This window comes from Coregonus lavaretus, assembly GCF_964263955.1.
Source record: "Coregonus lavaretus genome assembly, chromosome: 22".
Classification (NCBI taxonomy): Eukaryota; Metazoa; Chordata; class Actinopteri; order Salmoniformes; family Salmonidae; genus Coregonus; species Coregonus lavaretus.
In genome coordinates, this window is record NC_140009.1 from 21,834,811 (window position 1) to 21,862,728 (window position 27,918).

The 27,918-nt window shown below is 43.3% G+C and overlaps 1 protein-coding gene across 1 annotated transcript; it reads right to left on the reverse strand.

The window, feature by feature from the left end:
- Window positions 1-294: 294 nt before the first annotated feature.
- On the reverse strand, window positions 295-27,909 carry LOC311150360 (DENN domain-containing protein 2C-like). The gene is made up of 19 exons (XM_084187777.1): window positions 27,406-27,909; window positions 20,510-21,883; window positions 19,397-19,512; window positions 13,095-13,216; window positions 12,873-12,992; window positions 12,516-12,594; window positions 12,268-12,312; window positions 11,844-12,031; window positions 11,477-11,586; window positions 11,030-11,099; window positions 10,582-10,659; window positions 5,331-5,471; window positions 4,386-4,534; window positions 3,944-4,121; window positions 3,249-3,290; window positions 2,336-2,444; window positions 1,649-1,894; window positions 1,388-1,468; window positions 295-1,302 (listed from the first exon to the last, which is right to left on the reverse strand). Exons 2-19 carry the CDS (start codon window positions 21,631-21,633, stop codon window positions 1,277-1,279), a joined length of 3,024 nt encoding a protein of 1,007 aa, XP_084043903.1. The 5' UTR covers window positions 21,634-21,883; window positions 27,406-27,909; the 3' UTR covers window positions 295-1,276.
- Between the last annotated feature and the right edge of the window lie 9 nt (window positions 27,910-27,918).

A 27,918-nucleotide genomic window follows, 5' to 3' on the forward strand; every position in this document is an offset into this window, starting at 1 on the left:
GGTGGCCACACCAGATACTGACTGTTACTTTTGATTTTGACCCCCCCTTTGTTCAGGGACACATTATTCAATTTCTGTTAGTCACATGTCTGTGGAACTTGTTCAGTTTATGTCTCAGTTGTTGAATCTTGTTATGTTCATACAAATATTTACACATGTTAAGTTTGCTGAAAATAAACGCAGTTGACAGTGAGAGGACGTTTCTTTTTTTGCTGAGTTATATATATATATATATATATATATACACACACATTTTACAATTAGTTCAAAAGTACACAACTTCAGTCAATAGGATTGAGGTGTGACTAGTTTCTGGTCTCTGTTTATGGCTTTCTAAACCCACATGGGAACATCAAATGTTTTTATCAAACTTTGTGAAGAGCTTTCACCTGTCATATCAAATTACTAGGGTATTCTAACAGGCTCATACAATCTCACATTAAGTTCACAATTCAAAACAATGCATAATAGTAGCTAAAAATTGTAAACAAAATATTTTGTTACAGAATGAGCTATACAGAATTGAGCTATTAAAAATCGGTTAGAAATGTGAATATAATGCATTATCTTAATGATCCAAACATTATTTGGAACATTTGTCAAGGACAACAAAATGTCAGGGACAACATACATTAACCTCAGTTTAAAAACATGTAATGTCATTTTTAAAATAACAATCATGCACACAATACAATTATTCTTACATTGTTTTGTAACAGAGTGCTGAAGGGTAACAAGAGTAGCCTACCTTATTTTTCTCCAACTAGACATGCTAGACACAAGTTCAAAACTAAACTTAGAAATAACTTTATCCATAATACTGAGAGCAAACACTCAAAACACTTGGCTAAAACCAAACATTTAAAAAAATGAAGAGCAAAAGACAGAAAACGGCATGGGTTAGTTTATGATGGCATTTGCTTAAGTTAAAAGCAGGTCTTGTAGCTGAAATGTTTCCTCCTGCCTTTCTTCTGCTATGTCAAGTCTTCATCGAAGCTTGTTTGCACATAAATGCACATTTCCAGTTTTCCTCCAATTACAATTGCACTTCACTCCAGCATGGAGTGCTTTTAGGGCAATACAAAGAGAATGGTCGTGTCTCAACCCGAGCCTTATATCTAAGACTGTGGACCTATGTGCCAAACACCATTATGTTCTGGTCGATTCAAGTACATATCTATAGCTGTGACATCATATGCACACGTGTCTTGGCCAATCCGGCGGAAGATCCTGATCTTCTCCTACAGAAGCATTTTCAACCAGAGTGCTGACATTGTCACTTCTTCAATAGGAATTTCATCCCTGAAAATAAAATTGACAAAATTATTTACCTCACAGTAAAAATGGTATTTGTTGAATTTAATGTTATGAATGGAGCACTACTAACCGAGTCCTTTGAGTCCCTTGAGGAACCCGCTAGATTCAGGGTTTGAGGCCAGATATTCTGCAGCTCTAAATTCAAAAAGCCCTGTGGGAGGGGGAGAAAACAGCATAGTACAAGGCACGCAAGGAAATACATTTAGGTGTTTATGAACTGCTTTTACCAGCCCAGACTGTCATGTCAGATAAGAGGTGATTACTTAGAGGAAGGAAGAATGCATTCTCAAAATATTCCAACAACAGGGCCACTGATAGGCCCCTCCCTGACCTTTGCCCCCTCCCTTGCGCAGCTCCTTGTCGTGGATGAAGCCGGCGAACATCTGTGTGTCCATGAAGAGCTGCAGGAACTGGCGGGCCCCGCGGGAGGGGTGGGACTTGCGGAAGCTCTCCCTCTGCAGCTCCCGAGTCCGGCTGGCGCTGCTCTCGCCAATGTGGAGGGAGTAGTGGCCCACCAGCTCCACAAAGAAATGCACAAAGGCCTCCGACACCAGGGAGCTCAGCCCACACTGCTGGCCTGCAGGGAATACATGTTTTATTGTCACATACACCTGATAGGTGCAGTGAACTGTGATGTTTTACTGGGTCAACCATAGTAGTACGGCGCCCCTGGAGCAAATTAGGGTTAAGTGCCTTGCACAAGAACACGTCATCTTGACGGCTCAGGTATTCGAACCAGCCCTTTTGGTTACTGACCTGCCGCCCTAGGCTACGCTACCTGAAGGACAGATAGGAGGGAGGGGGACAGTTACTTAAAGTAGATGGTGTTAAAATGGAGAGGCGAGTGAAGAATGCTTCAAGAATTGGCTTTCTATACAATTACCCTATATCCAACACATGGACAGAGAGACAAGGGGACAGAGAGACAAGGGGACTGAAAGGAGTCATTGTTTTTTCAACGTTTCGGCTGCGAGGCTGTTTTCAAGATGGATATGTAGTAATAGATTGCTGTTCAAACCTCCTGTGCAGTCTCCTTCATCTTGCCGCAGTATCTGCTCTCTCTCCTCCAGGATCTGCAGCAGTGCAGCCTGAAGCTTACTTGGCAAGATACAGTCCTCATCACCAAGCTTGGAAACAAGGAGTAGTTAACAGGAGAGCCCAGGGCAACTCGCATCATGCAAGAGATGGCCTACTACTGATGTGAAACAAGGCAGCTGGCTACCCGTATATTCACCTATGCCAGGGATGGGCAACTGGCGGCCTGCAAAAACATAATTTTTTTTGTGGGGGATTACTGTTGAGAGTTAGAATAGTAGAATACACAAGGTGCAAAATATAAATTTGGTTGTGCATCAGCTGTTTTTCTCTTGTTATGTCAGTCACTGACTATAACACAATTAGCCCATGTCAGCTAAACATTTTTAGATTGGGTAAGTTAGTCTAACAAAATGTTGCTTAGGGCCCACAAAAGGCTAGGGCCGGCTCTGACTGCATATGTGGGTATGCAGACCTGCGAGCCACTGCGGCCCCTCATGATGAGTTCCGATTTTTTGTGGCCTCCACCCAATCAAAGTTGCCCATCCCTGACCTATGCATTAAAAATGGTTGTCATAGAAACTAGCCATCAATATCAGCAGCCCAATAGGATCTCTGAGTGAGAAAGAAGCAAAATTCCATAGCTACTACTATTCAATACTCTCACTATGTGAACTTGGATTACATCCAAGATAAAGTCAAGCTCTGGTATGTGTTGTATGAAATCATCAAGTTGCATTAATATTCAACATTGTCACTTCAAAAGACAATCCCAGGTCAAGGATGGAACGCAGACATGCACAGACAAAGTGTTCCTCATGTCCTATTCACTTGTGTTTTGGAACCACACCTATCTTTCATGAGTTGCAATTAAATACAACAGCCAGTATACACACCTGTTTGACAAACTTGTCCGTGCATAAATCCACAATAAGCACCTAGAATGCAAAACAGAGACAGAACCTTTAAAATATCAATGACAAAATGAACACAGGTCAAATGTATTAGGCTTTACATTATACATCAGAGACTTTCTACCATTAACTGTTAGTAATTGTTTGCAGATTGATACTGCACAGTTTTTTGTTAGTCCTACTGTAATGACGTTCATAGAATTACCATTAGGTGGCACTAAAATACTTTATTAAAGGTAGACTCAGAGAAATGACATTGCCATGAGCAGCACCGCAGATATTGAGATGAGCGAGATGCAACACTTTGCTCTCACACAGTCACCCACAGTATCTGCGCATGTGCAAGGGTTCGCTAACGTCACGCTGTTACAGCGTGGTAGCCATAGGACCACTAACAGCAGAGAAGTTGAACCTCGGGCTTAAACGCTCTTAGTTGTTGTGGAAATTGACCCCCTATGCTGTTTACTTTCTGCATCTACGTCATATCGCTGAGTCTACCTTTTAAGTCTGATAAACTGTGCACGACAGAATTTGAAATAACCCTAACCCTTTATCAAGGAACTAAATCAGTCAGATACTTGCTCGTCAATTCTGACGAAATAGAAAATATTGTCCTTTGTAGCCTAGCCATCTAGTGACTAGCCACTGGGAATCAGATGGTGACCTTTGTCACTGACCTCCTCTATGGGCAGCTCCAGAAGCTCAGGCAGGCAGGGCGCCAGCGCCCCCATGAGGAAGGGAGTGGGAGAGCAGCTAATGTCCAGCATGCTAGCGGGCAGCACGGGCACAAATGTATGCTGCCAGGTGAACGGGTAGAGCAGCGCCAGCGCGGCATGGCCACAACGAGACAGAACGCTGAAGAGAGGAGAGACGGATGAAGAGATGTTACATTCCTGAGAAGAGGCACCCACTTTACAGACAAGGCATGTCAAATATATGGAGTCCATACGGTCTGTTCACTAAGACTACACTATGTACTTTCACATCGACCAACAGAAGAGCAAAGCACACAATACATTCCACCCCGGACCAGTGCTATGCTGTTCCTGCCCTTCCATTGTCTCCCAAGCCGAGCTGGAGATGACAGTGAACCTGTGTGTACTAGAGGAAACTCCTTACCTGAGTTTGTCAGCAATGAAGATGACCCTCCTCTCCAGTAGTAGAGAGGCAAACACCTGTAGGAGTCTCCCAACACTCAGGCACTGCAGCAGGCTCTCAAAGTCCACGTGCTCCAGCCTTGAGTCTACCGGCCGGTACAGCGTCAGCACCTGATCACACACACACACACACACACACACACACACACACACACACACACAAACAGGTTGGCTATTGCTCAGTTATTTGACCAAACACAACTCTTACAACAACAGTTGATTGCTGGGCAGAGAAATTGCAGATATTGTTGACATAGTGTCTGCAATAAAGAGCCAGGTAGGAACTTAACTAAAAGGTGTCACTTCCTCTTTTTACTTCTCCTAACTCCCTGGGAGATTCTTAATTTGTTTTGCTCAAATTCTTGCCTACTTTTGAAAAGTCAAATGTAATCGAGGAGAGGAGGGGAGGAGAGGAAACGTGAAAGCAAATGCGCTTGTATGAAATGGGACTCTCCTCTACTAGCAAATCATGCAAATTATGTTTACAGGGGTGGAATCTCAAAATAAATGTGTAAAGTAGGGAAAATAAATGTAGCTAGTTGTGCAAGACATTTAATAGATAAAAGGATAAGTAGTGTATCATTTTTAAATGTGTGCATGCTTTTCTCCTTCGAGAAAACAGCTGCTAATTAAAAGGGGGTGTTGCGGATTTTAAAACACTTACACGCTAGCCGCTGGGAGGATACACTTGTGCTTCCTTGGCGGGAGGAGGCTATCGAGAAGAGGAAGACACTCCTCTGTTCGCCTATTCATAAATTGACACTCTCCTACATAAGACCACTTTTCAGTTTCCGGGGGACGGAGGAGAGGAGTCGTCGAGGAGAGGACAGACTTTTGCCCTATCTCCCCCTGTAGTTACTCTTTACATAGAGTCCTAGAGGTCCTCTTAGTTGTGTGATTGTGTCACCTCATTTCCTGAGCCTGGGAGGAAGCTCTTGAGTGTGATGGTGCATCCAGGGGCGGGAAAAGGAGCCTCCATGACGCTACGCATGAAGGGGGACACTAGGGCTGGACAGATCTCCCTGCGCCTCTCTACCTCCTCCAAGATCTGAAAACATACACGCACACAGACACACAATATATTAGTGTTGCATGGTATACCATTACCAAAACGTCATGATACTTATGAAGCCAACATTTTAGAATATCGTAGCAACATTTCATATTATACTACTGACTTTTTCTAAAGAACCTGTTTATAATTTCAGTTGAATTGAAGCAACAGCCACTAGTCTTGTATGTGCAGGTCCAATAATAGCCACTTCACTTTCATGTGCATATCATGTGTGGCAGCTGTAATCAGCCAGCTACATCCCCTACCAGCCCTCACTCACCTGCTTCTCTCTGTCCGCTCTTCATGCGCGTCTATTCCGCCGTCAGTTTAAAAAATATATAATTTAGCAGTGATAGCAAGCGGGGATGCAGACCCAGACGAGTCTTCTGTTGTTACATTTGTAACATTGGAGCAGCGTGCAAAGTTAACACATTGTATCATTTCATCACCTGTTATAACCAAGAGCACAGACCAGTCTAAGTAGACTAGCAAGTTCACGGTCATGCAGCCTCTGAGTGTCAGAGAGGGAAAATGGAACACTGCTTTGTGACAGGCATGCTTGCAGCTTTACATCAAAGAAAACAACTGGTCTCTAGCCTAAACCGTTAAAAGAATGACCCATATTACCAGAGATACCTTTTTTCTTTCTATCGGCATATTATATAATTTCACAAACCATGTCACGGGCCGTTTTAAACTAATCCAGGGTCGCTAATTATTGGTTTGATAACGAACAACGTTGTTCAGTCATGTTACCTAGCTAGCTAACAACCTGGTAACTTGACAGTAGGTTCAGGCAAATTTTATTTGCCCCAGGAAGAAAGGAAAAGGGTCTGCTACTCATGAGATGTGCTTCAAAAGGTAGGATTCATATAGGCCTAAAGTAAACCTAAACTATATCAAAAATCTTTCTTTCTGGTGCTCCTTAAATTCTGTTTTGTGCCTAACGTTTTAAAAGTTGGGAGCAGTGTGTGTATGTGTGTGAGAGCGAGGGAGACAGAGTGTGTGTGTGTGTGTGTCTGTGTTAACTGAAGACTAAAGGTTTCATACAGTGTTTTTCCCCTTACTGACAAAATCACATGCAGATCATTATGCATGTATATTCCTTCCTCCCATTCCTCCAGCCAAATCACAGGTAGGCCTTTCCAAATATGTGCAAATCAGTCAATCTATGCAGTATTCTATTACAGTATACACTGAACAGTGTGAAGTTAAATTCAATGTGTGAATTTCAGTGAGGTTTTTGGAGAACGTTTAGAAAGCGTGAACAAGTGTCCTGGGGATGGGTTGAACAGGATGCTAGGCCACAGATTTTTTTCCACTGTGGTATCTGTGGTATCATGATACTTGGCCTGGTATCGTATCGTTTGTAAAATGTTGGTATCGTGACAAGCCTACAGTATATAACTCCATAACTACACCCCTAAACACAAAGAAGTATCAACAAGGGACTACACCAAGACTACATAACATACTAGCTGCTTGCTTCATTGTCTATGAACAAACCTTTTATTTACACCTGTCTCTCTTGCCTGCACCGACTCGAAAATGGGTGGTACATAATAACACATCCTAAAGTATATCAATTATCCTCAAAACACACCCTTCTGATTAGCTAGGACATTTTCACAGACTTTAGTTTGAACCCTTTGAATCTATGTGTACAAGCAGGCTAAAATGTATTTTATGAACTGGTTTGAACCCTGAATGCTGATTGGCTGAAAGCCAATACCACGAGTATGACAAAAAAATAACTTTATATTGGTTTTAATTACGTTGGTAACCAGTTTATAATAGCAATAAGGAACCTCAGGGGTTTGTGCTACAGTGCATTTGGAAAGTATTCAGACCCCTTGACCTTTTTCACATTTTGTTACGTTACAGACTTATTCTAAAATTGATTAAATTGTTTTTTCCCCCCTCATCAATCTACACACAATACCCCATAATGACAAAGTAAAAACAGTATTTTTATTTTTATTTTTTATCGGAAATATCACATTTAGATAAGTATTCAGACCCTTTACTCAGTACTTTGTTGAAGCACCTTTGGCAGCGATTACAGCCTCGAGTCTTCTTGGGTATGACACTACAAGCTTGGCACACCTGTATTTGGGGAGATTCTCCCATTCTTATTTGCAGATCATCTCAAGCTATGTCAAGTTGGATGGGGTCTCTCCAGAGATATTTGATTGGGTTCAAGTCCGGGCTCTGGCTGGGCCACTCAAGGACATTCAGAGACTTGTCCCGAAGCCAGTCATGTGTTGTCGTGGCTGTGTGCTCAGGGTCGTTGTCCTGTTGGAAGGTGAACCTTCACCCCAGTCTGAGGTCCTGAGCGCTCTGGAGCAGGTTTCCATCAAGGATCTCTCTGTACTTTGCTCCATTAATCTTTCCCTTGATCCTGACTAATCTCCCAGTCCCTGCCGCTGAAAAACCTCCCCACAGCATGATGCTGCCAACACCATGCTTCACTGTAGGGATGGTGCCAGGTTTCCTCCAGGCGAAACTCTTGGCATTGAGGCCAAAGAGTTCAATCTTGGTTTCATCAGACCAGAGAATCTTGTTTCTCATGGTCTGAGAGTCCTTTAGGTGCCTTTTAGCATACTCCAAGCGGGATGTCATGTGCCTTTTACTGAGGAGTGGCTTCCATCTGGCCACTTTACCATAAAGGCCTGATTGGTGGAGTGCTGCAAAGATGGTTGTCCTTCTGGAAGGTTCTCCCATCTCCACAGAGGAACTCTGTAGCTCTGTCAGAGTGACCATCGGGTTCTTGGTCACCTCCCTGACCAAGGCCCTTCTCCCCCGATTTCTCAGTTTGGCTGGGCAGCCAGCTCTAGGAAGAGTCTTAGTGGTGGAGGCCACTGTGTTCTTGGGGACCTTCAATGCTGCAGAATTTTTTTGGTACCCTTTCCAAGGTCTGTGCCTTGACACAATCCTGTCTCAGAGTTCTATGGACAATTCCTTCGACCTCATGGCTTGGTTTTTGCTCCGACATGCACTGTCAACTGTGGGACCTTATATAGACAGGTGTGTGCCTTTCCAAATCATGTCCAATCAATTGAATTTACCACAGGTGGACTACAATCAAGTTGTAGAAACACCTCAAGGATGATCAATGGAAACAGGATGCACCTGAGCTCAATTTCGAGTCTCATAGCAAAGGGTCTGAATACTTATGTAAATAAGGTATTTCAGTTTTTGTATTTTTTATACATTTGCAAAAATGTCTAAAGAACCTGTTTTTGCTTTGTCATTATGAGGTATTGTGCGTATAATTATGAGGAATTGTTTTACAATAAGGCTGTAACGTAACAAAATGTGGAAAAGGGGAAGGGGTCTGAATACTTTACGAATGCACTGTATATGGCCAATATACCAAGGCTAATGGCTGTATCCAGGCACTCAGCGTCGCGCCGTGCATAAGAACAGCCATATACAGTGGGGGAAAAAAGTATTTAGTCAGCCACCTATTGTGCAAGTTCTCCCACTTAAAAAGATGAGAGAGGCCTATAATTTTCATCATAGGTACACGTCAACTATGACAGACAAATTGAGAAGAAAAAAATTCCAGAAAATCACATTGTAGGATTTTTTATGAATTTATTTGCAAATTATGGTGGAAAATAAGTATTTGGTCACCTACAAACAAGCAAGATTTCTGGCTCTCACCTGACCTGTAACTTCTTCTTTAAGAGGCTCCTCTGTCCTCCACTCGTTACCTGTATTAATGGCACCTGTTTGAACTTGTTATCAGTATAAAAGACACCTGTCCACAACCTCAAACAGTCACACTCCAAACTCCACTATGGCCAAGACCAAAGAGCTGTCAAAGGACACCAGAAACAAAATTGTAGACCTGCACCAGGCTGGGAAGACTGAATCTGCAGTAGGTAAGCAGCTTGGTTTGAAGAAATCAACTGTGGGAGCAATTATTAGGAAATGGAAGACATACAAGACCACTGATAATCTCCCTCGATCTGGGGCTCCACACAAGATCTCACCCCGTGGGGTCAAAATGATCACAAGAACGGTGAGCAAAAATCCCAGAACCACACGGGGGGACCTAGTGAATGACCTGCAGAGAGCTGGGACCAAAGTAACAAAGCCTACCATCAGTAACACACTACGCCGCCAGGGACTCAAATCCTGCAGTGCCAGACGTGTCCCCCTGCTTAAGCCAGTACATGTCCAGGCCCGTCTGAAGTTTGCTAGAGTGCATTTGGATGATCCAGAAGAGGATTGGGAGAATGTCATATGGTCAGATGAAACCAAAATAGAACTTTTTGGTAAAAACTCAACTCGTCGTGTTTGGAGGACAAAGAATGCTGAGTTGCATCCAAAGAATACCATACCTACTGTGAAGCATGAGGGTGGAAACATCATGCTTTGGGGCTGTTTTTCTGCAAAGGGACCAGGACGACTGATCCGTGTAAAGGAAAGAATGAATGGGGCCATGTATCGTGAGATTTTGAGTGAAAACCTCCTTCCATCAGCAAGGGCATTGAAGATGAAACGTGGCTGGGTCTTTCAGCATGACAATGATCCCAAACACACCGCCCGGGCAACGAAGGAGTGGCTTCGTAAGAAGCATTTCAAGGTCCTGGAGTGGCCTAGCCAGTCTCCAGATCTCAACCCCATAGAAAATCTTTGGAGGGAGTTGAAAGTCCGTGTTGCCCAGCGACAGCCCCAAAACATCACTGCTCTAGAGGAGATCTGCATGGAGGAATGGGCCAAAATACCAGCAACAATGTGTGAAAACCTTGTGAAGACTTACAGAAAACGTTTGACCTGTGTCATTGCCAACAAAGGGTATATAACAAAGTATTGAGAAACTTTTGTTATTGACCAAATACTTATTTTCCACCATAATTTGCAAATAAATTCATTAAAAATCCTACAATGTGATTTTCTGGAATTTTCTTTCTCATTTTGTCTGTCATAGTTGACGTGTACCTATGATGAAAATTACAGGCCTCTCTCATCTTTTTAAGTGGGAGAACTTGCACAATTGGTGGCTGACTAAATACTTTTTCCCCCACTGTACCACACCTCCTCAGGCCTCATTGCTTAATTTTATGAAGAGTTTAATCAGACTGCTGGTTACCTTAGCAAACAGGTTGAAGCAGCCCAGCCTGCTTACAATACAGTGAACTTCAGGCAGTCTTTTCCCCTTTCCGCTTGGCTAAAGGGCACAAATCAACACAGAAATAGGCATGAAAACCAACTCTAGCATTCAGTATCAACAATGTTATTGCAATGCTATATCAACACTGGCATTCCAGGGGTAACAGAAACTCAGTCCAGACCATAAAATAGTCATATTAAACAATACTGCAATGCATTTAAAACACACAAATCTAACATTAAATGTACAGGCATGGATTTAACATGTGGACAAATGGGAAATTCTGTTTAGTTTGGGTCATTGATTTAGAGGTTTTACAGCCTCTGACTCAGATGGAGTATATCCCTTAGAAATGTTGAGTAAGCACTTTACTGCCAAGTCCTCACACACACACACACAACGTAATGACTCATACACACACACTCACCAGGATCTTACGACAGTAACAAAACCACCGGCTGCCATCCTCTCCCGTCAAGACAAAAGAGAAGGTTTCACTACAAAGACAGATAGAAGGATAGACAATAGGACAGGGATACACAATGTGGTAGAGTTCAGCAGTGTTCTAGTGCAGTCTCCCTGCGGGGAAAAAAATAAGCATGTCATATGAACTGCAATCATGTTCTTCTTTGTCTGAATCACTAGATAAATCTCCCTTTCATTTGCCATATCTTGGACTTAATTCTTATATCATCATACATTAACTTAATTTTAGCACAGTGATAATTACAAAAACGTAGCTACTTTTGAAATGTTTTACCTGTTTCAATGCTCATATTAAGTGGTTATATGAATATTTATATTACATGAATAGCCTTATTGTAACACCACTGCTACATACTGTGACCATAATGTGAATGTGACAGCAGCTTACCTGTGCAGGTCTCCAGAAGGCCGCCAGTCCTGAGAGTCTGGGAAGCAGAACTTGGGAATGGCCTTCAGCCGGTCTTCTGCTTCACGGGAGTGACAAGAAGACTTCTCAAACTATAGCCGTTAAGAAAGGATAAAGATATAGAGCGACTAAATTTACCCCCTGGCCAGCAAAACAGAAACAAGAGACAATAGTACAATGGCAACTAAAAAAATAAAAATTCTGGGGTTTCCTTCGAGCTGAGCCCATCCATGGTAAATCAAGCAGTGTTTCCCCTATACAAATTGTGTAAGTGGGTCTATCCACCTAGCTCTGTTGCCCCCCCCCACCTGAAAGAGGTTGGCTTCAATTGGTTTCAATTGACAATAACCTTGTTGGGAAACTGTTGCGTGATCTCAGGGGAGTAGGTGTTTCCTGAGAAACTCTTTCTGAGTGACACCACCACAAAGAACTGGAAGAGCTGCTGTTGCTGGAGCTGGATCAGGTCCTTCTCCAGGGTGCGGTAGCCTGGCCTCCGCTTTAGCGTGGACTGGACATAGACTGAGCGCCTGGACCCTCCTGGTGGAGACAGTGACAATTTTTCAAAATACCTAATGAGTGAATCTGGTTGGGAACAGGATCATATATCTCGCTTTGATTAAATGACAATGGAATGTGAACAAATGTGAATGGAAAATGAATGGATCTACACAACTGTAGACGGCGTGGGACATTGACTGATCTCAACATTCAAAAAACGTCTGCCAAACATTTATTTGGGAGTGGAATTTCACAGGTCAATGCTATAGTAGTACCTTTAGTGTTGTCCTCTGGGTCACTCTCAGTTCCACTGGTCTCCTCTGTTGTGTGTGTGTGTGTGTGTGTGTGTGTGTGTCAGTGAGTGAGTGTAATAAAGGGATGAAAGAAAGAGACATTATAGGAGACAGACAGTCTTTGTACTGTATTTGTACCAGTGATGTAACGTATCTCAAAACGCTGGGTCTTTACAGAATGCACTTTATCTACATCTTGTAGACAAGTTGAAGGGTAATAATTGTCATACCTCGAGCTGAACCTCCCTGGCTCTTCACTCTCTTCTTCCCTCGCTTGGTGTCAAAGATCACATGAATCCTGTTGACATACTGCGTCACGGAAACCACGCACGCGCACACACAGGTATATTTATCAGATACAAATAAATCACATTCATGTGATATATCATCACATTGATGTTGACATTTCTGGCTATGTCTGGCCACTTAAACTAGTCCAAAAATGGTGTCCAATCAAATAAATGTGATTCAAGCACACTTCCTTGTTGCACTGACAAAGGTTGTTTTGTAATGGGCACCAGTTTGGTTTAGATTGGATAGGGCCATCAGTAAAGTTTCAACTTTATGAAATGCTTGTGTGCGTTTACCTGAGGCAGTCTGTGTGTTTTATGGGTGGTTGTGGGTCGCTTGGGTAAGGCAGGTCTAGGGGGCGCTTCTGTAGGTGACTCCTTCCTCTCCACCCGCAACGTGAGAGGCTTGGGAGGGAGCTGCGACAGAGGAGACAAGGTGTTAATGAAAGATTAAAGCATGTTTTTTTTTAAATATCATACCAACTGTTTCACATCTCCTGTAACAGCTGCCATTACTACCTTTGGGGTGCGAGGGTTCGGTCTCTGTGCCATGGTCCAGGGTCGGGGACGCCCGATGGGGAGACACATAGTAGGAGACTGCTTGACATCCTCATATGGGTTGTCTCTGGTCAGGGGTCCAGCTGGCCAGGGTCAAAGGTGATGGAGACAGATGACATACACAGTATACATACAGTAGATATTTGCTAATAGTCCATGACTAAGTCAAAAAGGTCTTAAATGGCTGCTTTTCTTTTTCCTCACATCCACCACTGATCAGAAAGAGACTTGACAGGTGACAGTGTGGAGACAATCTATATCCCACACTTTTCTTTATCAGTTGTTACGAATGGGGAAATAAGAAAAGAAAGGCTCCTATATGATGGTTCCTGAGATTGTAAGGCGACTAAAGGCGTCAGCATGCTTCAGTTTGGCTGGCGCCTAGCCGAACGAGTGTGCTCGAATACGCCCTTAAAAAGACCTTCGCTTGAAAAAAATAGAAATAAGTGGCAATAGTACTGTTTGTCCATTTTGAGACGCCAGTCAGAATTAATCTAAGATAACTCAAGAAATCGGTCATTAATTTTGACGTTTTTGCCGAAGAGATCTTAGATGTAAAATTCCGCGACTGATGTTTGGTGCAGTATTTTTCAATGAAAACATTTGCACGAAAACGAGTAGTCTCTTGTTCTTCTTCTTTGGGACTGGGTTGGCAGATCGCATCCAAGTTAAAAGGTGCATACACCGCTGTCATGACTCTCCCTGGGTGAGGATCAAAGGCCTCACATCAGCTTGGCAAATGGCCGACAACAACCAGACCCTCTTACCCACGGGGGGGGGGGGGGGGGGGGGGGGGGGGGCTGTGCCGGTCTTGACACCTTAACACTGACATAAATTAGAGAGGAGGAGAATCTCTCTCTGACCCTCTAGTATGGTGAAAGGAATGCCTTTGTTTCAGATACTTTTTGCCGCCCAAAAACTTCAACATTCAACAATGAACATTGGGACAATATATTTCAACATCCAAATGTTGGGAATGATGAGAAATGGAATATGGAAAATTAATGCCTATTTTGTGATGTCATTAAAAATTGAATAAAGGCATTATAACGAAAACACTGTGACTTGAAGAGCTTTTACACTGTGGATATCAGGGTTACATCCTTTACCTTGTGTAGAAAATATCAAGGAGGAAGACAATGTTTTCGTGAAGATAGGAATGTGATTTTAGCTTTCTAACAAGATCATAGTGATGATAATACTTTTGCCTCGTAACTAGCCATGCCTGAGGGAGCTCAGAGAGCGTGTCAGTATGACGGAAACGCCCCTCTTTACCAGAGTGCATAAAAGATTGAGTTAAGAATGATCAGATCAGACGGTCCTCATGCTGCAGCGAGGTCCATATTGGTCCCGACCCTGAAAATCAACACGAGGTGAAGACGACAAAGTTGCCTCCACTAACAATCAATGTTACGGCTGAGTAGCTGTTCTAAGTACTGTATCTAAGAAGGTGAATTTAAGTGGGACCATCCTGTTACTCTCTTCAAACCATCGTCTACTACACTGCTCTCATCACCCCACATGGGATCATCAACACGGCTGATTAGCTGTACTCAGAAGACCACTTCCAGAACGAGTGAAAGTAAACAGACATCTAAGAAGAAGGACATTGTGACCTCTTGTGGACAATCTGAGCCTTACATCTAGAAGGCCATCCGAAAGAGATGGTCCAATCGACCCCCTCCCACGAAGGCCTGGGTCCAACAGAGATACACGACGAATACCTCCAACACGTAAATACATGCATTACTTCTTACCAAACGGGTGGCAGTTCGGGGCAAGGTATTAAGATTACTGTGAGTGTAGGTCCATGTGTATCCAAGTGTTTTCTCTCTCTCTCTTTAACTTGCCATCTTTTGTAATAAGTGTCATATTGTGTTAGTCCGCTAGGGACCCGTTTTCATTGTATTACGTTTCTAATCCCTACCTATACTGTGTACGTGTTTGTATCTTGTGTTATCATTTTAATTAGTTAGTAAATAAATAATTAAATCAATTTGTGTGGTACGGAATGATCAGTAAGACCCGGGTTCGTGAAGACTTCGAGTCTACGACTTTCAGAATGAGACTGATATGAGGTAAATTATTAATAAATGTTAAATGACGAGATATCTTTAGTTAATTCGGGAAACGGTAACATGTTAAACAACTTTTCCCGTGGTGCCCCAAGTTCCTAATGAGTTAATTGTTACATGATTAATTTAATCTAGTAACAGTTAAACATAGTAGGTAATTATTCGATAAATAATAGTCATCACAATAATGAAAGTCACGTCACGATACCGCCAACTACTGTACTAACGTGTGAGGCCAGTCATGGCCTACCTACATACATTTAATTATTCCTGTTCCTAAAAGGAAAAATATATAAATAAATTGCACCACCAACTAACCCTACACCTATATACCACTATTTCATAAAAATATAAATCACCACCCCATTAACTCTTCTGCAGTAAAATCTCATACACCCAGGTACTTCTCTGCAGTTGCCACCTACACTCATTAAAAACCCACTACCCCATTCTACTACTTTGACCCTATCTGCTCCTGCTCATGCCAACAGCCTGGGAGGACAGGACACCACCCCTCAACACACCCTGTAACTCTTCTGAAGTATAATCTTGTATACCCAAATACTTCTCTGCAGCTTCCACCACAACATCTATTTTCTGTGATTTACTTTCCATTTCTGTGGTACAGTTGATAACCATTGCTATGAACGCTAAGATGCCAACCTTACTGAAGCATAACTCACTCGTTACTCCATCCCTCTGTACTGGCACAAATCTACTGCTCACTGGGATCCTCTCAGGATCCCTCACCCTTGACCCATCCTCCTCCATTTTCTTCACTGCCTCAGCATATGACACCCTCTGCACTACTCTGACCACTACAATCTGCCTCTCTCGCACCAGACACTTCCGATCCCCAGCAACATGAGCACCCCTACAATTGACACACACAACTTTATCCACCAAAACTACACAATCCTCTGTCCCTTGCCCTCCTGCACACTTCCCACATCTTGGAATCTTCCTCCTACACACTGCTGCAACATGACCACAAATGTTGCACCTGAAACAGCGCAGTGGATTCTGGACCATTGCGCTAACAGGATAACTGATATATCCTAACATTACTTTGTCTCGTAGACTCAAAAGGACTGACAATGACTCCTCTGTTGCACCAAACAGCGGGCATCACAAACACCAGGAATTTTCAACTTCAATTGCTCCAACTTCACACTTAATGCTACCACAGAAATCACTCCTTTCAATCGTGCCCTATTCCTAAGAGCAAAGCAAGAAACAGATCTTGACCCAAGTTGCGTGACACGAAGCGCCTTCTCCCTCTGGTCAGAAGTAACACAAACAAATATCACAAGTCCACTACCGGTTACCTTCACTAATTCAACTACACCCAACTCCTTTCTCACCCACCCTGAAACCACAAATGGATCTGCCAAAAGGCAAGGGTCCACTTTCTCCCAAAATGTCACTCCTACTGGTCCAGATTCTTCTTTATCATGTCTGACGCCATTCTTCCTCAACATCCATCTTCCCACTACACTCGGCTCTTCTCCTGCTTCCTCGCTGTCTATAATCACATCTATCCGTTCACCACACTCTTGCCCCGCCTTCATCCACTGCATTGCTTACAGAGCATGCACTGATGGCATTTCTCCAAAACACAACTTCTGTTCCTTAGCCCATTTTACAAGTCTGGCTATCGCTGACCTCTCCATGCTCTCGTCTCTCGTTGAATGACAACAAAGACTTTATTGAAGAATCCCTAATGTTGACCAATGACTGACGAAAGGTCGTAGACTTCAGCTCCGAACTTCGACTTGCCTCCAGATTTGTTTTTTGTGAACAGCCAAAGTCCAAAACAAACAAACATTTCACAAAATGTCGTCATAATACAGTGGGGAAAAAAAGTATTTAGTCAGCCACCAATTGTACAAGTTCTCCCACTTAAAAAGATGAGAGAGGCCTGTAATTTTCATCATATGTACACGTCAACTATGACAGACAAATTTAGAAGAAAAAAATCCAGAAAATCACATTGTAGGATTTTTAATGAATTTATTTGCAAATTATGGTGGAAAATAAGTATTTGGTCACCTACAAACAAGCAAGATTTCTGGCTCTCACAGACCTGTAACTTCTTCTTTAAGAGGCTCCTCTGTCCTCCACTCGTTACCTGTATTAATGGCACCTGTTTGAACTTGTTATCAGTATAAAAGACACCTGTCCACAACCTCAAACAGTCACACTCCAAACTCCACTATGGCCAAGACCAAAGAGCTGTCAAAGGACCCCAGAAACAAAATTGTAGACCTGCACCAGGCTGGGAAGACTGAATCTGCAATAGGTAAGCAGCTTGGTTTGAAGAAAATCAACTGTGGGAGCAATTATTAGGAAATGGAAGACATACAAGACCACTGATAATCTCCCTCGATCTGGGGCTCCACGCAAGATCTCACACTGTGGGGTCAAAATGATCACAAGAACGGTGAGCAAAAATCCCAGAACCACACGGGGGACCTAGTGAATGACCTGCAGAGAGCTGGGACCCAAGTAACAAAGCCGACCATCAGTAACACACTACGCCGCCAGGGACTCAAATCCTGCAGTGCGAGACGTGTCCCCCTGCTTAAGCCAGTACATGTCCAGGCCCGTCTGAAGTTTGCTAGAGTGCATTTGGATGATCCAGAAGAGGATTGGGAGAATGTCATATGGTCAGATGAAACCAAAATATAACTTTTTGGTAAAAACTCAACTCGTCGTGTTTGGAGGACAAAGAATGCTGAGTTGCATCCAAAGAACACCATACCTACTGTGAAGCATGGGGGTGGAAACATCATGCTTTGGGGCTGTTTTTCTGCAAAGGGACCAGGACGACTGATCCGTGTAAAGGAAAGAATGAATGGGGCCATGTATCGTGAGATTTTGAGTGAAAACCTCCTTCCATCAGCAAGGGCATTGAAGATGAAACGTGGCTGGGTCTTTCAGCATGACAATGATCCCAAACACACCGCCTGGGCAACGAAGGAGTGGCTTCGTAAGAAGCATTTCAAGGTCCTGGAGTGACCTAGCCAGTCTCCAGATCTCAACCCCATAGAAAATCTTTGGAGGGAGTTGAAAGTCCGTGTTGCCCAGCGACAGCCCCAAAACATCACTGCTATAGAGGAGATCTGCATGGAGGAATGGGCCAAAATACCATCAACAGTGTGTTGAAAACCTTGTGAAGACTTACAGAAAACGTTTGACCTGTGTCATTGCCAACAAAGGGTATATAACAAAGTATTGAGAAACTTTTGTTATTGACCAAATACTTATTTTCCACCATAATTTGCAAATTAATTCATAAAAAATCCTACAATGTGATTTTCTGGATTTTTTTTCTCATTTTGTCTGTCATAGTTGACGTGTACCTATGATGAAAATTACAGGCCTCTCTCATCTTTTTAAGTGGGAGAACTTGCACAATTGGTGGCTGACTAAATACTTTTTTTCCCCACTGTATATGCACGAACTACCAAACTGTTTCAGCTGGGAAGCATGCGGACGCCTTAAGGCTGCCTAAGTGAAGTCAGGGTTTTTCTGGATCAAAATGGGAGCTTAGGTGGTGGGTGGGGCACGCCATTGGCCATGCCCACTGACCGAAAATGTTAAAGGCCCTCCTCTTGGCCGCGAAGACAACATTTTGCTGTCTAAGATAATTTCCTGCAATTCTACAAATTTTGCCATGGCTTATGCTGTGTTCTTATGCTATCTGACTGACTCAAACATTATAACAAAATCAATGGGGACCCCACGTCATGACAAAAATACTCCTGAATGCATCATTTTTAAAATTTAGCAGACGCTCTTTTTTGCTGTATAACTACTAAATGTTCTCTCCGCCTCATGGCAAAATTTGTAGAATTTCGTTTTTTTTGTGAGTGCATACATTTTTCATACTGGCCCCCCGTGGGAATCGAACCCACAACCCTGGCGTTGCAAGCGCCATGCTCTACCAACTGAGCTACAGGAGTACTTTATAGCTTCTATTTTGGTGATTGTTAGTTCTCAAAGATGATCCTATTTAAAAATGTATAGAACCATTATCTTTTCTACATATAATATATCTGGTTTTAGTCATTTAAGCTTTTTTTTATCCCAGAAGAAAATATGCTAAAAAACCCTAAACTTTTCTATGCAGAAAAAACCCTGGTGAAGTGTCTTTTTTCGGTTTGTGTCGAGGGAGGAACTCACAGATAATGTCCTCATAAATGTTGTCGTCAGAGAAGGCGTGGTATAGGCCAGAGCGCTTGGCCTCACTTCCCTGCTGCTCTGTCAACCGCACCACATCCTCAAACTCAAATGACTTCCTGTGAAGAGGGAGGGAGAGGGGACATGAGATGGGGCCAGTCAGCATGGTATTGTCCTCTTATGTTCAGCCAAAGGGTCTCGGCATTGGAAGGGTTTTCGCAAGTTGATAGTGAAGATGATAAAGACCGTAGGAAGGCGAGTCCGGGAGGAAGTAAAGCTGAGAAAAAGTGTGTAAAATAGAAGCAAGGAGAGCTTAGAGAAAAATATATTGAACACGTGGATAATAGCTAAGGTCAATATGGAGAGTGTGAGCAAGAGAGAGCAGGAAAGAGATACAAGAGTAGACCTAATAGACTGATTGAGAATAACTGATTAAAGTTGGGAAATTTGTGGCATTTAGGCCTTACCCAGGCCTTTGTTAAAGACACTACAACAATGAGTCTGTAGATGTTACAAAGCCAATATTGGTGTCATTTGAAACCTTACTGTGTGCTCGTATGGAATTGCCCTCATAAAGAGACTACGTTAGTGGAATACAACAATCAAGGCCAGTGTGTGTTGTGTTATGTTGTGTGTGTTTTGTTTGCGTGTGTTAAAACAACGAAATGTGACCCCTGGACCGTTGGCTGCTGTGGAAGTAGGCCATATCCAGACAATAGTCTGCAATGCTGCCAAAGATCATGTGACATCAGACCTGGAGGCCGCCCAAATGCTAGACTCTGACCCTTCTCTCATGCAAACTGTGCCTCTAAAACACTCTCATTCTCCTTCTTTCAGACTTAATATAAAACAATGCTACATTTAGAACTAAGGACACTGTATGAGAGAGCACAATAGCTTACGACAGAGAAATACTTTCACCCCAAGTAATTGTTAACTTGTTTTGTATTTCAAACAACCAGGTTTCCTTTGACTAAAGCCATTACGAAAGGAAAATGCCAACACTTTTCTATGTTTAAAATGGCAAATTAAAGACCTTCTCTATTCTACTCTGGCATAACTCACACCCACTGACCTTTTAGATTTAGCCTAGTGGTGTCAGTATCATGATCTTACCTGCTATTTTTGTGTCTGGAAAACCCATTGCCACGGCTGACAGGACACAGGGGTGGTGGGAAGCTAGGTGGGTGGGTTATGCCATTGCTCTTGGTGTTGGATTGGTTGGCAGATGGAGTCCTGCTATCCCATTGGACCCATTGTGCTGGGGTGCTGTCTGCTCCTTGATACTGAAACGTCCGTTGTGGTTTCAGTGGCGGGTGAGGCACTGGACCAACAGCACTCTGAGGCTCTGCTGAGGTATTTTTTCCCTTCTCCCAGAACAACTCATTTCCCTCCAGCCTCCGCCAGAAGCCCCTTGAGGTGTAGAAATTCCCTGGGGGCAGGCTCTCACCATGGTCATCCACTGACAGAGGTAGGGGTTTGGTCAACTTAACTTCCAACACACCACCCACCTTCAGTTCGCCATTGGTGGTGATGATCCTTTCTACTTGGAAGATGTTTGTAGTGTATGTTGTAAGAGTTTGCGAAGGTGCTGTAAATGGCTTGGACTCTGATATTGCAGTTGAAGTCTTACTGAAACAGGAGTGATTCTGAGGGGGATCCGACTTTCTGCTGACGCCTGTGTGTATGCCCCGTGCTTGTAGGTTTTCCCTGAAATCTAAACCCAGGCTTTTGGCTTTAGAGAGGTTGGCTTTGCCGTGAGGTCCGCCTATCCTACTGTCACTACATACTCCGTTACCCTGGACATCCTCCGAAAGAGATCGGGATGCAACTGGTGCAAGCACTTTGACCCTATCAGCCTTCCCACCGCTGTCTGGTTGACAGAGGCCTTCCCACTGAGAGATCTTCTGCTTGATGTTGAGGCCTGGTTTGTGGGTTAGAGGCCTCCCTGGGTCCTGGGTTAGAGGCCTCCCTGGGTCCTGGGTTAGAGGCCTCCCTGGGTCCTGGGTTAGAGGCCTCCCTGGGTCCTGGGTTAGAGGCCTCCCTGGGTCCTGGGTTAGAGGCCTCCCTGGGTCCTGGGTTAGAGGCCTCCCTGGGTCCTGGGTTAGAGGCCTCCCTGGGCCCTGGGTTAGAGGCCTCCCTGGGTCCTGGGTTAGAGGCCTCCCTGAGGAGGGTGCCTGCCAGGCCACAGTAGCCTGGCCCTGTCCACCTCTCCCCTCTTCTAGGCCCAGAGCCAGCATGGTGAGAGGGGGCACACTGCCAGCTCACCCTCACTGCATGGTTGGTGGAGGCATGAGGGCCCTCCCGGTACAGACAGACACTCAAACACAGTGAGTCTGTCCTGCGACTGGTTTAGCCACAGTAGCCTATGGAAGGCAATGAGTTTTACAGGGGTCTGTGTTCTATCCTTTTCTTTTTAGTTTTAAACCACTCTTCCTTTAAACAGAGTTGGTGACTGCTCTTCTCCCTCCTTTCCTCTTAAAGAAAGACCTGCAAATCAAAGGACACAAAAGTTATTATTCATCCATCAACACTTCAAAACAAGTTAAAACACTCCGAAGAGAAAGCAAAGAAAAACCTGCCGAAGAGAAAGTACAATCTAGAGAGAATGATGACACTATTATCTTTCAACAGCACACTCCTGATGTAGTGGAAGGCAGACGGGATGTGTTTGGCCGGAGGAAGCTGGAGAGGATAGGCTCCTGTCAAGGTCAGTAGCCAAAAATAAAACCCGGAGGAGAAATGAAGGCAACGGCAGGAACAAGGCGCTGGAGCTTTTAGCAGCCAGAGGGGTGTCTGTCAGTCTGTCAGTCAGTCAGTCAGTGAGCCACCACAACCCCCCAGTTTGGCATGCAATACTCATATTCATGATCTTGCACAGCCCCTCATTGTATGCACCATCCAAACTGTATGGAGAGGCCTAAGTCCCTATGTGAAATCTTGCCTAAATATATTCAGACTCCTGTTCCCGGCAGATTCCTTTCCAATTTAGTTACTGTACTCTGTTTGCTGGAAGCAAAGTTCTTGGACACATTGCACATTAAGTTGAAAGCTGAAAGCATTTAGAGAAGGGAGACATGGTGAAATTCCACAGTGCTGCTCATGATAATAATAATTCTGTGCTGCATTTCAGCAGAGCCAGCTAGGAGGAGGCTAAGGAATAAATTTGACCAGAGACAGTCGTCATTCAGGCTCCGCAAATTACACCTTTTGTTTGGTTTGACCTAAATCTAATGTATGTAGTGTACTCTCACAGCCAGGACTCATCCTACACTGAAAACTGTCAATTTAACACTGACCCACTTGCTTTATTTGTATGTGTGTTATACAGGAAAGCCTGCATTTCCTGAGACTAAGGAAGAAAGCATCGGCAGACTGTCCATAATTATGGTTTAGGAGACTTGCACCCAGTTAGAAGCTTTGGTTTCAGTATTGTTTACCAGCTATAATTAGAATTTTAACAGTCATGAAGGATGGTCAGGTTGTCATTCCAGGGTACCTTTGAACTTGTAGTGTCACCCCAGTAGAATCCAAACAGGGATCATCAAGAACCAAACCTACCAAGATAAATTAAACCTAATTGCACCTTCAAAACAACCACAGCTAAACCGCATTCTCTAAGAATTGCTGCATGACTGAACTTGCCCTAGGTGGGGTACCAGAGAAAGGGTAAGGAGTGTGGTTTCTCTTAAACAGTAAATGCAGTTTCTATTAGATAATGTGGAATCTATTTTCCTTCTCACACAATGGCAGAGGGGTATACTACAAAGCAGGATCAATGGGTTAGCCAGCTAACTTTGATGAACAACCAGAAATAACTATTGATTTTCTGGTTCATTAAGAAAGCTTAGATGTGTTTTTGGTTGTTGAGTCAATGAGACCATGCCCATTTTAAGCTTATCTTTCGAAAAAATTAAACGTTTTTTCAGAACACTTAGGCAAGTTAGCTGGCTAACTTATAGCCCAAAGGCTGGCAGATGGCAATATTTAGTAATTTATCTTACCATCCAAACGCATTATATGCAGCCGGCAATACATTCTCAATTCAGGCTGCATAGGCTTCGATTTCCTCCTTAACTTTATTTAATGGCAAGAAGACAGGAAAGAAAATGGTAAAATATGTGTTCCTTATGAAACACAATTTTCCACCACCATGCTAGAGTGGCTAAATGCTAATCCCGGATGTTGTATATCTTGTTCAGCCAATCAGGTTGCAGCAGTCGGTTTTTTCACCCCTAACCTAAAGCAGCGCTGTATCGCATTAGTGGAAACCAAGACTGTTCTCAGGGCGGGTCTACCAGTTTTGACTAGCAGAAGTGACTTTTCGTAGAAGGTTAGGAGAATTTACGCAGCAGGTTAGGATAATTAACGTGGCAGAATAGGAGAATTAGGTTAAGGTTAGGAAAAGGGTTAGCTAAAATGCTAAAATTGTCCCCGACGAGACACAAACCAGAGAGGAAGAGGGAGGCCCAACTCAGCGGAAAATCTGTCTCCATGCAGCAGGTGGTGTTTTTTTCGTTTCGCCCACCAAGAAATGAGTTTTTGTATGGAGGTCAATTAATGGCTTATTTGCTACGTGACGTGTATTTGATCGAATAGACATTTCGTAATGCTTAAGTTGTTACGAGTGTACTGATATAAGTAGGACACGTGACATCTTAGTATTAGTTGATAATTTCACTAGGTTTACACAGGCCTACGCCACCCGCAACAAGTCTGCAAAGACAGCAGCAGAGAAAATCAGATATCCTCAGAGGCGCCACCACGATCAAGGCTGGGAATTTGAAAACAAACTCTTTGGAAGCCTTCAGGAGCTGGCAGGGGTCGGCCACTCCCGCACAAAGCTAGATCATCCTCAGGGAAACCCAGTAGAACAGATTAATCGTACGCTGCTACTGATGCACTCTTCCTGAAGAAAATAAATCTCAATGGAAAGACCACTTGCCTCATATCGTACATGCATACAACTGCACTCGTCACGAAGCAACAGACTTCTCACCACACTTCCTTTTCTTTGGCCAGCCACCCCGCCTGCCCATTGACCGGTTGTTTGGCCTCAATCAGACTGATGAACAGGTGTCACACCCAGTCCATGCTCAGAACTGGGTCAACAAAATGCAGGAAGCTTACAGAGTTGCATCTGAAAACAGTCAAAAGTCCTCGGCTAAAAGCAAAAGACACTATGACCATGGTGCAAAGGCAGTGGCCCTCCAACCTGGAGACAGAGTCTTGGTGAAGAATATGTCAGAGAGAGGAGGACCGGGCAAGTTGCGGGCCTACTGGGAGGCAGCCATACACAGGGGGGTAGAGAAGATTGGGGAAGGACCAGTCTACAAGGTAAAAAGGGAGAATGGTGCTAAGGGCATCAGAGTGCTCCATCACAACATGCTGATGTTAGTGAACGACTTACCTGTGGAACATGAGACCTTGGAAGAGAGGAAACCGCCTGCTAGAAAAATAACATCAAACACAGAACATGGAGGAGATGGGGATGAAACTTCAGCAACTCTGATGAGGAGGAAGACTTCTGGTCTCCAGGAGTTAACCCAGTTGCAAGCACAGAACACCCAAGACCTCAGACAAAATCACTGACAGAACAGGCCTATGCATTTCATCCCCGTTTTCAGGATACAGAAAGTAGTCAGGATGAGAACATGGAGCAGGAATCAGAGATCCTAGAAGAACCAAACAATGAGGATGGGGTCAATGCCAAAGGGAGAGGATCATGTTGAAAGGAGATACGACGCTCCCGAAACTGAACACAATGGTTCCTCATGTATGAATGACCTCACTGATTCAGATCAGCAGTGCGTAGAGGAAGGGATGGATGTCAGAAGATCCCAACAGATCCAAAAACCAAGGGGCATGCTAACCTATGACACACTTGGACAGCCGACCTATCAGGTGTGGAGACCTAACATCCATGCCTTATACCAAACTCCAATGTCAGCAGTGTTGCCAATATCAATACCAGTACCAAAACCTATACAGAACACCAAACATACCCGCTCAGTTACAGACTTACTGAGTAATGGCAGGAGCCACTATTTAAAGAGGGGGAGAGTGTAGCGGGTTGAAAATCATTGACTTAGAACTAAAGGTAAAGGGGATACTTTTTTAAAATTTTGCTGGACTAAGTCTATACATTTATTATGCAGTAGTAGATGCAATTATAGTCAGGATACAAGAGGGTACTCTAACTTTGGTGTTAGGTTAGGAATCAAGGGAGTTCTGAGCTGGCTTCATTATTAAAACGGAGTCACTTGATGAAGTTGAAACATTCTCATGCGCTTCCTTTTTTCCCACCGCATTTCAGATTACTTTCCTACTGCTCTCAGATCTCCATTTTGAGGGTAGTAACATGTTCATGGCATGAGGCTAGTAGCATAGCATCTCTATCCACTGAATACAGGCGTTTGACTTCAAACACATTCATCGAATATTCAAAAAAGGATTACAGTAATGAGATGTATCCACCAATCCAAAGAAAGGATAGGCGGGAGCTAGACAGCACGCCGTGCTGCTTTGTGGACAACGACTCCCATTGTTGTGGCGTAGAGACATGTATCTTGTCAGTATATCCATAATCTTTGCTCAAACATATGTAGCTACAACCAGCAGGTGTAAAAGAAACAGAACCCCTGGTCTGATAGTTTCAACCCGATTGGCTGAATGCAATACACACCATCCGAGATTAACATTTAACCACTTTTGCATGGTGTTGGAAAATGGTATTTCATAAGAAAAGTCTGCATATTTGCCCCTTTTTTATGGAGTATTTATTTTAATTTTTTACTTATCCCCATTAAATAAAGATATGGAGGAAATTGAAGCCTATGCAACCTGAATGGAGAATGTTTTAGGTATGAACCGGTCCACTAGGGATAAGAATGTATTGCCGGCTGCATACAATGTAGGGGTGTAACGATCCATCTACTACATCGATGTATCGATTTATATTCCTATGATCCAACTACATCGATCTGTGCTCGGCGAGTTGGCCTTTTGGACAACATATATCGATCTAACATCGTTTTAAAATGTAATAAATCGATTGTATCGATAATAGGAAATAACCCATTGGATTTAAGCACGTCAGACTTTATATGGATGTTTTTTCTTAGCACTTTTAATGATAAAGGCTTTAAACATTACTCGATTCAGTCTGCCTATCCGTGACGTCATCGCGCCAACAGCAGCGCAAAGGCGCAAAGACAACAAAACATAGCATGGCGGACGACAGAGGAGAAGCCGACGAGCGAGAAATTATCAAGCCACCATTGCGGTCCTTACAAGAAACAGGAATCTAGGAAACTTCACCTGCACTGTCCAGTATCCAGGTATTTATTTCAGTCACACTGGTTGAATTTTTGGCTAAAAGGTTACTGAATCGATTTCAAGTCACTGAATCGTTTCGGATCGTATCGTTCTAAATGAACCAATATCGTCCTTGACTCGTATCGACAACCACGAATCGTGATACAAATCGAATCGTTGTTAAAACGAATCGTTACACCCCTAATACAATGTGTTTCGACGGTAAAATGAAACAACTCAATATCGCCATCTGTCGGCCTTTGGGATAGCTAACTCACTGATCTTGCTTTGTAGTATGCCCCTCTGATCTCACGCATGCCATAATGATTTGTAAATTCATGAAGAGATGAGTTGTGCTGTTTACATCCAATTAAGATTAGCCTAACCAGGATATTTAATTGGTAGATGAACTCAACAAAAATGTATAAATCACACCGTGCATGACATGGTTTGTTGGTGAATTAGCTGAAATTAAGAGAACTTTTAGAATTTAATACCAGCACTCATTTTTAATTCATTGATTGTGACAAAGGTGCAATCAATGCAACACGTTACTGATAACTTGTAGCAGCTAATCAGTAAATGAAATGTGAGAGCAGATAACGTGGTCACCAAGCAAGACGCCTAATCTCCGACAGCAAATATTTTGCTTTACTTTTAATCCACAGAATCGTAGGGAAATGTATTAACGTTACCAGTGTGTTGCTCTCGAGGTCCGCTTGCAGCAATCCCACATTCTTAAACAGCAAATAAAGTACTGTAAGCAGCAAATTAGACCTGTTCCCTGTGTTTAGTGGTTGGTTTTAGACATCAATATTAGCTATATTCTCCGTCCCAGTTGAATCATTACAAGTGTTTCTCGCAGCAGCAAAACACGACGACTTCCAAATCGGGCGTTCCATTGCAGTCGCTAGTTCGCGAGCTGGCTAGCAAGTTAGTTAGCCACACACTAGTCCCCGTTAGCTGATTAGCCGCTAAAGCTAGCATGTCTAATTTTCACCGAAATGTCTTATTTTAGACCAAAAACTTATGTTTTCTTCCAACTACGGGCAACCAATCTTGGACAGCAAGGAATAAGCAGTCACCGAAATATTAGCTAGTGGCACAACTCGAAGCAAGTGAGAGTTTTTAGGGGGCTCCATATTGATCCTGGGAGCTGGACGTCATCAACTCCTGCTGTCATCGACGACTGGATGGAGAGGGAGGCA

Bases quoted from the DNA above. Each gene is read 5' to 3' on its own strand.
- LOC311150360 (XM_084187777.1), bottom strand. From the start codon at position 21,633: ATGCTGGCTCTGGGCCTAGAAGAGGGGAGAGGTGGACAGGGCCAGGCT. The intron at 13,217-19,396 runs GTGAGTTCCTCC...GACCCTGGCCAG, and splicing joins CATTTATGAGGACATTATCT to CTGGACCCCTGACCAGAGAC. The intron at 12,993-13,094 runs GTAGTAATGGCA...CCTCTGTCGCAG, and splicing joins CGAACCCTCGCACCCCAAAG to CTCCCTCCCAAGCCTCTCAC.